The sequence below is a fragment of the Cyprinus carpio genome, chromosome A5 (genome assembly GCF_018340385.1).
Source record: "Cyprinus carpio isolate SPL01 chromosome A5, ASM1834038v1, whole genome shotgun sequence".
Classification (NCBI taxonomy): Eukaryota; Metazoa; Chordata; class Actinopteri; order Cypriniformes; family Cyprinidae; genus Cyprinus; species Cyprinus carpio.
In genome coordinates, this window is record NC_056576.1 from 25,149,976 (window position 1) to 25,163,730 (window position 13,755).

The following is a 13,755-nucleotide window of genomic DNA, read 5'->3' on the forward strand; positions in this document are numbered from 1 at the left end:
GAGCCAAAGAAATCAGCAACAGCACAAGTGGCATTACAGGCTTGTTTGATGAAATGTCTCAATTTTAAAAACCAATATAATAGCACTGATGCCCTGTACTGCCGAGATAATGGTTTTAGATATGATGTGCCTGAAGGCACTGCATGGAGATTTCCCAAGTCGCTGTTGTCTGCTCGCGATATAGCCTATAAGAAGTTGAATATATGGTCACTCAAATGCTATTTCAATCAAATACTAAATTCAGACTTTAATTTCATTAATAGACTCTAATCCTCACAACAGCAATATCTGGTAGAACTGTTAATACATTTCCATATGAAAACCTGCAATATAATGAAACAAGAGAGTACTGTTATTTAGTGGTATTTACAAACGTCTTTGAATGACATTCTTGAGTTTAATCTCATATAACTTGTCATTTTTGTAATGAGTGTCATCACTTTTGATCATATTGCAAATTTTCTAGACTAGTTTTTCTTTTCATGTATCTAGCACATACACTAATGTTAAAACGTTTGGGGTCAGTGAGATTTTTTTTTTTACATTTTGAAAGAAGCCTCTTATGTTCACAAAAAGGGTGCATTTATTTAACCAGAAATACAGTAAAAACAGTAATATTGTGAAATATTATTATTATTTAAAATAAAATACATTTTCGTTTTTCCTGTGGTAGCAAAGCTGAATTTTAAGCAGCCATTACTCCAGTCTTCAGTATAAAAAGAAAAAGAAGAAGAAGAAGACTAATATGCTGATTTGGTGCTCAATAAACATTTATTATTATCAGTGTTGAAAACACTGTTGTGCTGTGTTGTGTTGTGCTGCTTAATATTTTTATTGAAACAGTGGCTTTTTTCCAGAGTACTTTGATGAATAGAAAGTTTCTTTTTTTTATAGATTTTTTTTTCCCATTTGATCAATTACTTACTTAATGACCCCATACTTTTTAATGATAATTAGCTTAAATAGCTTTTTTAACCTCTCTGAATTTTTGGACTGGCTTAATTGTAATTGGTTTAGCCCGCTGTTTTGGCAGCTTTTCTGACATACACACATACACAGAGTCCCCTCAGCTCATGAGTTTGTCCTCCAGCAGACATGTACACCTGACAGAAAGCCAAGAGGTGAGATCTGAGCCAGTGTGTTGGGCTAATGAGCTGCAGTACATGCCAAAGGATAGGAAAAGTGTGTGTGCGTGTGTGTTTGTGTGTGAGGAAGCCAACCCTTCATGAAGGTGATTCTGTGTATCTATGTGTGCGTGTGTGCGTGTGTGTGTGTGTGTGTGCGTGCGTGTGTGTGTGTGTGCGTGTGTGTGTGTGTGCGTGCGTGTGTTTGTGTGTGTGTGTGTGTGTGTGTGTGTGTGTGTGTGTGTGTCTGTGTGTGTGTGTGTGTGTGTGTGTGTGTGGAATTGTTCCCCCCTTCAGCTGCTCTGAGTGGCTCTCATGGACAGTTTGAGGTCAAGTCGGACTCAGGCCTGCCGTCAGGTCTTAAGTGATTTCTGCAGGAACCAAGTGTTCGTTGCTCCCGAGGTCATTACGTACTTCAAGTCTGAAGGCAGCCTGTGAAAGTACCAAGTCCTTCCAAGGGCATTTTAAAACAAAGCCTGACAAACAAAACATGTCAGCCTTGGCGGGATAAACAAAATAACATATTTGTAATTAGTAAGCAGGACTATCCTATTTCAAACAGAAAGTGAATTGGATAGCATTTCAAAATTCAATTCAATTGATTCAATGTTGAAAATTACCCTTTGAAGATTATCTTAACTTCTTATTTTACAATAGAATGACAACCAGCATGTAGACTGATTAAGTAGCAGTTAATGTATGTTGGACACTTAATATGGAGGTTGTACTGTATGTGTGTGTGTGTGTGTGTGTGTGTGCTCATTTAGGAGATGCTGCCTCAAGTTTAAATTCAATTCAATTCAGTTCAATTAAATGACATTTTTACTGAATAACTTTATTATTATTGTTGTTGTTAACAATTTATTATCTGTCTATTTTGAATAGGTTAGTTATGCTTATCAGATTAGGCCTATGCAAATATATACCCTGTTGTGTTTATGTAAAAATATCAACCTGTGACATGCAGACTGTGAAGTATTGCTTTAAAAAGCCATTTTTTAACCAACACTTTTTTTTAAATTCTTGATTATATAGTAAAATAGTTTTGCAATAATAAAGATGCATTAGTAGTGTTTATTATGTGTCCCCTTTCCCTAATAAACTGCAAAAGTAAATGGAAAAGTTCCAAGTTCATGTAATGGGTTACGAGTAGTCAGAGGCTCTTATCAATTTACATTTCCTCGCACTGCTTAGATAACAGTGCTATTGGGATACTTGCCATAGAGATTATGTACTTATGTGCAACTAACATCTTTCTTAGTGCTTTGGGAAGCCAGCCTGATTCTAATGGCACTGCAGTTGAAAAACTTTGCAGTTAAAATACTTTTTTCTTCTTATACTCCATTGACTAAAGATGAAAAGTAAAAAAAAAAAAAAAAAAATGTTCAGAGTACTGTCACATGAAAAGACCTGAAATGATCTAAATAGCTGCACCCCATCAGCTTTAAAGGAGAGTAGAGACACAGAGTGTTTTTTATCTGATTTACCTCGATTTTCCTCCCATTTGGGTGTCATTCTTCCTTTCTTGTTCTTCAATTTATTAAGCTCTCTGTGCTTCCCAAAATTAGATGTAATTCAGCCCTTTTACTCTGGCAGCATAAAATGCTTTCAGTTTGGCCAGTGTTTAAGCATAGTCAATTAAATAAAATGTGCTACTTAATTTTATGTTTATATTGATGCTTTGCATATTTTTATTGACAATTAAGCATTATCACAAGAGTTCTGAAAACACCACAATTGTGAGTGTGATACTGTCTTTATACAGCAGTTCAATAAACAGGAAATTAAATATTGAGTAACTTACATTTTAGACCCAATATTGTTATTGTGTGTGTTTTTGTTCTGCCAATGAAAATAGTCCCAAACAAAGTCACAGCATAGTTGTTGCATGTCTATGAGCAAAAAGCATCAGTAGTGTTTTGTTACTGAATAAATCAAGCCTTTTTAACCCTTGTGTTTTGTTCAAATGCCTATAACACTTGGTGGTCAACTTGTTTTCTTTCAGTTAGGACTGATTTTGTATTTATTTGTTGGTTATATTGGTTGTAGGCCTCATTAATCTGAGCTTAATCTGAAGGCCTCTAATGAATTAGAGTGCAACTCTAATACTATCACTATACTTTTACTATACTATACTTTTTTTCATATTTTATATAAGATTGACAAAATTATCCACAATTAAGGTTTTTTGTTTTTTTTTTACTCAAAAACTGAGGTACATAAACTCAGATTAATGAGGCCTATGATCAATCAGTTCCAAAAAATAAATACAAAACCAGTCCTAATTGAAAGAAAACAAGTTGGCAAAATATTAAATCCCATATCTGGTGATAATATAGCACAACATGAGATTTAAAAGCAATTTTTTGTAGGCCAGTTATTTTTGACCGGGAACACCACAAGTGTAACAAGGTCAAATAAATATTTTTAAAAATTACAAAAATTATACATTTTTACAGGGGAAGTAATTATTCTATATGTGAATGAAATCAGTAAATCTTTGTACAGTGCAATAACATTAAATATCAAAATGACCCGAACACCACATGAAATCACTCAGTGTGTATGATTCAGTGACTCTGAATAAAGATGTGTTTTATTTTTGAATGAATCAGTTTAATTAAAGTCAATATGAAATGAACATTCTCTGTATCTATTTGCTAAATGCATATTAATGATCTTATGTGAACTATTCATCCATGCACATGTTTGATTTAACTTTTTGTTTGCCTCGTAATTTTTAATCAAAAAACCATAACTTGATTTTGTGGTGAAACAACAGACTTCTCATTCAGATCTGCCTCCTCCCAGTCAACAACTGACAAATTGAACCAGGCCAGTCCCTACATTTGTTTGTCTTTTTTGATGATGTTTCAATGATGTATGTCATAGTACAAAAAAAATTGTGCTACTTCCATTTCATTACAACTTGAGTAGTCAGGTTGCATTCTGCGTCAAGATAAAGAGGAAGTGAAGTTGTCTTCTATTGCTCCCTTTGCCAAGTATGTTTCCAAAAGGCCACAAATATTATAATGAATTAAAAATATATATATTCTATCCCAGTTACTGGCATAATATTCATTCTTAACAGCATATACTGCTCATCATTGCTTCTCCTACTGTTGCAATCAATTCTTTCCACTCAACAGGTGTTGCTCTGTCTAATGAATGCCAATAATGCGGTAGATGCGGCTTTTACATTTGACAGCAGACGTGTCAACCATTTTGTGGTCACTACAGTTTTGAAATGCATGGAGGAAACATTTGTGGGCTGTTAATTTTGAAACCATCTTGAATGACAGCCAAGAGCTGCCCTGAGTGAACCCAGCTGGTCATCCATCATTGTTAAAAACTTACATCCCTGATTGGGGTCTGGTCTGAGGCCAGCTCAACACAGGTGCTTGGCACAGCATTGACATTAAAGCACTCCACGCTGAATATCGAGCAAAAGAGAAGCCAGGAAATTTCGGCTGCTGTTGTACTGATTACTAAAAACACTGGCTCGATGAAAGTCTGTGGTTGAGATTCTCTTGGTTCATTTAAATTACATGACAGGCAATCCTATGTCACAGACAGTGGCTCTTCTTCTTTATTGTCTATTTGCTGCAGCTGTCAGGCCTTATGCAGGAAGAGACAGTGTTATAGATTTACAATGATGGATGACTAAAGCTTGCTAAAACAGGCAGACTAGATATTACAAGTGTGGACAGTACAGAAATTCTCAGGGTATGGTTATTTTGTATGAATTTATTATATTATAACATGTATAAATAATGTTTGTTTATACACTGCCTGGCCAAAAAAAGTTGCCATTTAGGTTTAAATAAGCAAATATTGGATTGGATTGTTAACATGTTTCTGGCATGTTGTATGTTTTGCAAAAATTCTTTTAACTCTAACTGATGCAGTGCGTTGATTGTTACTTGTCAAACAACCATGTCAGAAGATGCACCCATGTACATACTCCAGGATGACAGTGCCAAGATTCACCAGGCTTAATTTGTGAAATAGTGATTTGTTGAGCATGAGGAGACTGATTAAGGCAAGTGTGAGTACGGATGAACTTCTATATCTTATTCAATTGTAGTGGGAGGAGTTACAATCAGCTGAGCATCAGGTCTGCCTGAACTACGCTTGAGCATCATTCGTCACTCAAGTTAAATAAATAAATAAATAGTTCAGTTCTGTTTGGTGAACTTTGAAATTATACACTTCACCTTTAAATATGAACACAGTTGTTACATTGCACTTGCTATAAACTTAAGATCGCTCCTTAATGCATTTTAAAAGTTCAGACTCTTGAGCACTATTATTTCTTGAGGTCCAGATTAGAGATTAAAGGTTGACTTTTTGGAGCCCTCAGAGGGAATGTATGTATGTGGTTTCTTTGAGGTTGAGATGGCACATAAAACATGGCATGTCATTGAATTATGAACCTAAATCATGCCTGTCATATTACTTGCTGTCATAAAATGTCATGAATAACTCTGATTAGTCAAAGAACATGATACTTTGCTTCAAAGTGTTATTTTTTCCTTTCTATCTCTCCCCCCACAATTTGTGCATGTGAGAGTGATCACTAATTTGCCTCATGTCCTGGATTTGCTTATTCATCAAGCCTCTCTGTATTATTTATGAATGGGGTGAAAGGAAAGGGCGAACATCTTTATTTTCAGACGTCTGTGGATAGGGGGCTTGCAGTGGGAGATGACTGGCCTTTCGCTCAGCTACAAAGAACCTCTTTTCCTTTGATATTCCTATGAAATCTCGAACAGTTATATCACAGCCTCCTCCTTTGCCTGCTAAACCCTCGTTTGACCTGCTTCATGTCACCCACTATCTGTGTTTCAAAGTAACTTGATAATTAGCTTTGATGTTCACTTATCTTTAACAAGATTCAAACCTATTTTGTCTTTTTCCCCCTCCAGTCTTCAGTGAGAGGAGAGAATATTACGATCTTTGGCTGCCTGAATCATGGGATGCCGCTGTCCCTTCACGACAACACGTCAGTCTCATGTGAATCTGGTAGGACAGTCTATGATTTGGTCTAAGATGAATCTCTTTAGGCCATATGCAGTCTGTACAGTATCTTCACCAACACATTTTGTAATATTGTTTGCAATTTTAATTAAAAAAGGAATGCTAAAATATAGTAGCAAAAACTGTTTATTTGTACTATTAAAAAATAAATAATAGTAATAGGCTAATTGTAAGCTATCTTACCATATAGTATACAGTGAATAAATATTACATTAGTAAATATATTGATATTGATATATTACCTTACATTGCATTATAAGTAAAAACTAGGGCTGTATATTTTTAATTGGCTAATTAAAAGTTTTTGTTTACATAATACATGGGTGTGTATATGTATATTCATGTAGTACACATGCTGTATTATTTAAGAAGAATATGTTATGTTTATATATTACAATTATAATATAAAATATGAATATAAATATAAAATGTATATAATGTAAAAAACATCATTTATGTGTGTGTATTATATATACATAATAAATATACCCTGTACACATACATATATTATGTAAACAAAACTTTTATTTTGGATGTTGTACGTGATTAACATTTGACATAGTAAAAACATACAGTATCTACTTACAGTACCTCTTTTATTTTTTTTCCTTAGATTTATAGTGTAGAATTTATAGTGAAAAAATAAGAATTTATAGTGAAAAGTTTATATATATGTGTTTATATATGTTATATGTACCATAGTGTGTTTTATGTTAGATTTTATGTTGTTTTGTTAATGTTCATGACATTATTTTAGTGTCATGTGTTTTGGTGAAAAACGGTTACCATATGTTTTTGCAGTGGACAGATGATGTTTAAATTTATTTCTTATTGTCTTTTAAATTGCTTTGAGCCATTGCCCTTTGCTGTAATGTTCATGAAGACAACTCAAGTTCCCTAGGGCTTTGATCCAAAATCATGGCAATAAAAACAATGAAGTGCGTTTTTTGGAAACAATTCAGTTGAAACAAAGAAATATGTCGCCATTTCTATGCAAATGCAACATAAACTGCATCTCATGGTTGCAGGTGAGATGTGGTAAACTTGCTTCTACCACATGAATTTTCTTTTATGGTCCATTTTATGGTCAAGCACATCACTCAGATATGCACTTACCAGGGTTTTCTTTAGAACGCTCACAATAATAATTGTGAGTTCAGTCACAGCAAATGGTGGCACTAGGATTTCTTGTCCTTTAACCATTTGTACTCTTTCTTTATCAGAGTCAGTTTCAGGATTTTATCTCTCCATTAACACCACCACAAATATCACCAAGCTAAGGATTCCCTACCCACAGACGGGCACGTGGTATCTGAGCCTGCGTTCCCTATGTGCCACTGAACACGGGTGAGCACATCTTCTTTCTGTTTGTGTTTCTGCACTAAATTATCAGACTGCAGCTGCTGAGAAAATGATGGAAAATATTCATAGCACTCCATGTATTTACCTTCTTCAACATTAAGCAAGTGCAGTAGTAGCAGCATGTGAACTGTGGGATGTTTTCTATTTGCTGTTCTGATATACAGAACTTGTGAAACAATTCAGAAATACACTTTTATGTTGACCTAGACTCTCATAACCTTATTTTACCTTATTCAACATGACAATGTATTCTGACAGTGAGAGTTCATGTTAATTTGATATCTTCATTTAAAATTGCACAAAGAGGCTGTACAGTATGTATTTTCACACTACCATTGAGATTCTAGCATATCTGCTTGCCTTTGAATGTGAGATCATTTTGAAACAGTTTTACTGTAACTTTGACATATTTACATCCCATATTATCTTAAAGGAATAGTTCACCCGAATGAAGGTTCTGTTATCATTTGCTCACCCTCATGTTGTTTGTGTGACATTTTCTCTCTTCCACTGAACACAAAATGAGTTATTTACAAGACTGTGCTGCTTTGTATTTTCTATGAAAGTACAATGAAATGGACTGAGGAGTTCAACCTCACAAAAGCACCAAAAAAAATCATAAAAATGACCTTTGTGGATTGTGAACTATAATTCTTGTGAAGCCATACTGTAGCTGTGTGTCAGAAACACACAAGATAACATCTCTAATTTTGGGCTGTTTCTCACACAAAGCTTGAAAGCTTTTGCAACCCTAAAAGCTTCAATCCCCATTTATTGTAACTGCATGTATTTTTAGAATTCACAGAATGTTCAAAGACATTTCAGACTGTTCATTCTTAGTAGTTATCCTAAAAGCATCATTTCCTAAAATTCTTTCGCATCATCTCCATGTTCTTGTATAGGTTTGAAATGTGTACTAATGTAACAGCTGAGGTGTATCTTCGCTCTTACCTGACCCCCTGCATCAATGACTGTGGCACCTATGGCCAGTGCAAACTCCTGCGCACCAACAACTACCTGTATGCTGCATGCGAGTGTAAAGCAGGTGAGCACTCAAACCTTTTATGTGTTCTCTTATGTAAAACCATTGTTGTAGAAGAACAATTAAATGCATTGTCTTTGAATTTTCTGGTGTGTATAATAAATTGACTGTTTCATGATTTTCATTTACATTCTAGGTTCTATTTATTTGATCAGAAGTACTGCAAAATATATTTAGTTTATTTTATCATTATTTTTTAAAATGTAGTTTATTCTAGGCTAAACTGTCAGCAGCCATTACTCGAATCCTTCAGAGATCATTCTGATATGCTGTTTTAGTGTTTAAGAAACATTTCTTATTATTATTAGCATTGAAAACAGTTGTAATGAGATTATTTGATGAATAGAAAGTTGGAAAGTCCCTCCCCAGGGTGTTATCACCCTTGCGGTTAATATGATGATAATCACAGTAATATTTTATAATTCCAGTTATTATTTTTCTCCTCTACTGTCAGATGCCAATCAAAGTTAATTGGCATGTTGAATGGTTCAATTACGCATGTGCCAATCATGTCGCTCTATAACTATGAGATCACAAATCAAGTGGTTTTTAATTAGAGGACATTTGATGATCCTGAGAAATATGCTAATCACAACCTCTCAATTACAGCACCATTATAAAGCTCTGGTGCCTCGTTTCTCCTCTCCCCCTGGATTCCTACCCATAGATTCTTTTGTCATTAGCATAGACAAATTTACCCTTTTAATGAATGTTTTCTGGCAAACAGCTGAGTGCTCTGATACAGCACACATGCAAAGCTCTTCTCTGTTCTCGAGTGTCTGGTAAAGCTCAGTTGACCGTCTTTGTCGACACTCAGGGAGACTTCAATCACCACATGCCTTTGAGGATTTTTGTTTGTGGTTTGGCTAATTAAGGCTTCATAATCAGAGAGATTTGTGGTATGTTTTCTGGCATTTTCTATGAGAGGTTAGAGGTTCAGTACATCTATTTCCTTCATGGTGTTTATATAACAGTAGGCTGCCTGAATCCGATCTATATTTATGAAGCCGTTTACAACAGCTGACAGATGAGGAACAGAATGTGTGTGTGAACGAGGAAGAAAGAACATGTGTATTTCTGTGCTTTTTTATTTGATTTCTTTTGTTAGTTTTACATGCATTGCCAGTGTGTTTGTTTTATTTATTTGTTTTTCGCTTGCTTACTTTGCTTTGCGGATACGGACAGTAGTATATTTTACATACACAACCTTTCAAAAATGTGGGGTTGGTCGGATTTTTTAATGTTTTTGAGAGAAGTTTCTAATGCTCACTGAAGCTGCAATACAGTAAAAACAGTTTTTAAAATGTAATTTATTCCTTTGATGGCAAAAGCTGAATTTTCAGCAGTCATTCAATATTACATGATCCTTCAGAAATCATTCTAATATGCCGATTTGCTGATCAAGAAACCTTTGTTATTATTATCAATGCTGAAAACAGTTGTGCATGATGCATGTTTTTTTTTCCAGGATTCTTTAATGAAAAGGAAGTTCAAATGAACAGCATTTACTTGAAATCTTTCAAATAAATATAAATTATAATAAATATTTTTAACCACTTTTGAGTCTTTACTTAAAAAAAAAAAAAAACACCTTACTGACCCCAAACTTTTGAACAGCAGTGTACCTACTTTCAAAGGGATGGTGCATCCAAATATGAAAATGATTTCAGTCATCATTTACTCACCTTCATGTCATTTCAAACTTGTATGACTTTCTTTCCTATGCAGAACAGAAAATACATTTTAAAGACATGTTTTCCACACTCTTTTCCATGCAATTACAGTGAACTGGGACTGAAGCATTCAAGATACATGTTTAAAATGGTCTCTTTCGAGGCTATTTTGTGTCAGGACCATTAGGACCATTTTGTTCAGTAACGTATGTGTGCTTTTCTAGGTTGGGATGGCTGGGGTTGCACGGACAACACAGAGGCGTACTCATACGGCTTCCAGCTGCTCTCAACTCTCCTTCTGTGCCTCAGCAACCTAATGTTCGTCCCACCTGTGACCATCGCCATCCGCAGTCATTACCTGCTGGAGGCATCTGTCTATATTTTCACCATGTTCTTTTCCACTGTGAGTTTGAAGACCTATCAAAAACATACCAAAATGGGGATAGTATAAATATTTCAGTTGCTAGTTGCATGTTGATATTAATATTCCTCTGTCTTCATGAATAGCCTAAAATTAGATAAAGAAATTTACAGCTTAACAGCATAATAAAAAGGAATAATCCTAACTCTAAATTCTGACTGAACGAGGTATGTTCAAAGCGATTATAAATTGTACATTAAATTAACAGACCAGTCAGATTAAAGATCTGGAACTAACTGTTGTATACCTTACATTTTATATTAGATTTGCATTCTGTTTTGTTCCTGTATTGAACAAATATGTCTAATTAATGCAATTAGTGCTTGAAGACCTGCTGACTATCTCAAAAACCATTCACGAGTCCTAATTCAGCATATCAGTGACCAGAACCAGTGACATGTCAGAGTGTCATATTTTATTCATTCTTCCTCTGACCTTTGTTTTCTTCTTTCACCCCTGAACAGTTTTATCATGCCTGTGACCAGCCAGGCATTGTGGTCTTCTGCATCATGGAGTACGACGTGCTGCAATTCTGTGACTTCCTCGGCTCGCTCATGTCTGTATGGGTCACTGTCATCGCCATGGCCAGACTCAAATCCATTATCAAACAGGTAAAAATCACTCAGATGCAAAACTCAAAACACATTCAATTTCCATAAACCTTGTAGTTTTTCACTCTGTGCTTCCAAAGCTTGGCTAATATTCAGTTAGCTCAAAACATGTTTGCATTGAATAAAGAAGAAAAAAGTTGAAATTTACACCACCATTCAAAAGTTTGGGGTCAGTATGGTTTTTAAAGCAATTCATTTAAATCAAAATAATCTTTCGTTCAGCAGAATGCATTAAATTTATATATAAAAAGGTGACCATAAAGAAGAATATAATTTCATAAATGATTTCTATTTAAAATAAATAGTTTTTTTTTTTTTTTTTTTTTACTTTATATTCATTAAAGAATCCTGAAAGAAAAAAACTGTATCACAGTTTCAAGATAAAAATAAAAATAAAAAATTAAGCAGCACAACTGTTTTTGACATTGATAATAATAAGAAATATTTCTTGAGCACCAAATTAGCATATTAGAAAGACTGAAGGAAAGGCTGCTTTTCCATCACAATAATACATTACATTTTATTTTTTTATTTTTTTAAATTGCAATAATATTTAGTCAGGGTTAGGGTTAGCCTTACCCTAACTGTATATTTTAATTAAAAAAAATGTAGCCTTGATGAGCATAAGAGACTCCTTTAAAAAGCATTAAAAATCTAAATTGCAATAATATTTAGTTAGGGTTAGGGTTAGACCAAAATTGTCTTTTTAGGGCCACTGTCTATAAGAACCACCATCTGATAGATAAAATTACAAATGAAGGCCCTGGGGCCCAGAAACGCTGGATATTTCTTGTGTCATCAATTTCTATAAATTCATTTTGTGTGATTCGTAGAGGCCAGTAGTTTTTCATGGACTATATTGCCAAGAAAAGAGTTTTCCAAGATGTGCAAGAGAGCAGAAATTTTGTCCACCTCAGTAAAGCGCTTACACAGACTGTAAATATACAAATGTCAGCAGTCTGTCATGTACTGTCATAATGATGGTGACATTTTACTGTGGAGCTGAGTAAATATAGGTGGACACTTCCAGGTGTGTGTATGTGCACACTCTCTGTAGTTCAGTCTTCAGCTGCTCAACTGCAGAGGCTAAGAGTGAGCTTTAAGGAAAGGAGCACAGGGAGAAAGACAGTAAGAATGTGATTAACTTTGTGTTTGAGTAATTTAGAAACAGAGAGTGAGAGGACTACTGTTTGTGATGGAAGCATCTAATGGAAAGAACAAGAAAAAAAGCTCTCCTCTAGGGAGAACGCTTCTATATGCGTCAGGTGATTGCGTGTGCACGCCTGTGAATGTGTTTTGCTGAGTGCTGCAGTTTGCAGACACTAATCAAATCACCACAGTTCTGAACTTTAGGAAGGAAGGAAGGAAAGAGAGTGAGAGAAACATTTTTAGCACCACCTCTCTTTACTTACAGTCTGTTTGACAGAGGGTGGCCAATCCAAGATGGTCCTAATTGGACTGGGGATCACCTCTAGACATGATGGGTTTTCAATGTTTGGACTAATAATTGTCCTCTTTGCCGCTCTCCTACCAGGTGCTGTACTTGCTGGGGGCGATGGCTCTGTCAATGGCCTTACAGCTGGACCGCCATGGCCTGTGGAACCTTCTGGGCCCCAGTCTTTTTGCTTTAGGCATCATGGCCATCGCCTGGGTAAGTAGTTTTGTGCACATGCATAGATTCCATGTGTTTAGTATTGTAATACATCCTTATTAGATGTTAATATATCAATAAAATATGCCAGAATGCAGTTATACTAGACATGGCTCAGAGCATAAAAATAAACAGATGTTTGAGTTGTGGTGATTGATTATGTTACCTACAGCTACTGAAACTACTGGCTTAAACCAGCAAATGCTGGTGTGTTAGTCTTTAATAGTATGGTTTATGTTGTTCTTAGCTGGACTAGTTGGTCTTCCAGTTTAGCCAAGCAGGTTTTAAGCTTCCAGTTAATCTTCTAGCTGGTTTATCAATGCCTTAGCTAGTTTAGGTTTCTCTTCAGCTGGTCTAAGTGATCCTTCAGCCCAGCCAAGCAGGATTTTAGATCATTTAACTGGTCTTCCAGCTGGTTTAGGCATGTTTTAACTGATTTTAGATTATCTTCAGCTGGCTTAGTTGACCCTCCAGCCTGGACAGCCAGGTGTTCTCCCAGCTGGTTTAAGCAGGTCTTAGCTGGTTTTAGCTTGTCTTGAGCTGGTCCAGTTCTCAAAGCTTTGCCAAAAGATATTTAACCTGATTAGCTGGACAGCCAGTTGGTCTCTCAGCCTGACTAGGCCCAAAATAATTTTAAAACCACCCAACAGACCAGCAAACCAACTTTTTATTTTTTATTTTATTTTTTTATGGGAAAAAACAAAAAAATGGACAGCCAGTTGGTCTCTCAGCCTGATTGGGAAAAAACAAAAAAATTCAGCTTTGCATGTGGATAAAATAAATGTTATGATTGTTTGTAAATGTAATAAAAACACCATATTATAAGGCAAT

At 35.2% G+C, this 13,755-nt stretch overlaps 1 protein-coding gene across 1 annotated transcript in view; it reads left to right on the forward strand.

Moving 5' to 3' along the window:
- Positions 1-13,755, forward strand: part of LOC109076513 (transmembrane protein 8B-like) — a 117,586-nt gene that overhangs the window by 94,604 nt on the left and 9,227 nt on the right. The window contains 6 exon segments of the mRNA XM_042757326.1: positions 6,053-6,149; positions 7,388-7,511; positions 8,429-8,571; positions 10,466-10,644; positions 11,127-11,273; positions 12,808-12,924. Coding sequence (XP_042613260.1) covers positions 6,053-6,149; positions 7,388-7,511; positions 8,429-8,571; positions 10,466-10,644; positions 11,127-11,273; positions 12,808-12,924 — 807 coding nt within the window.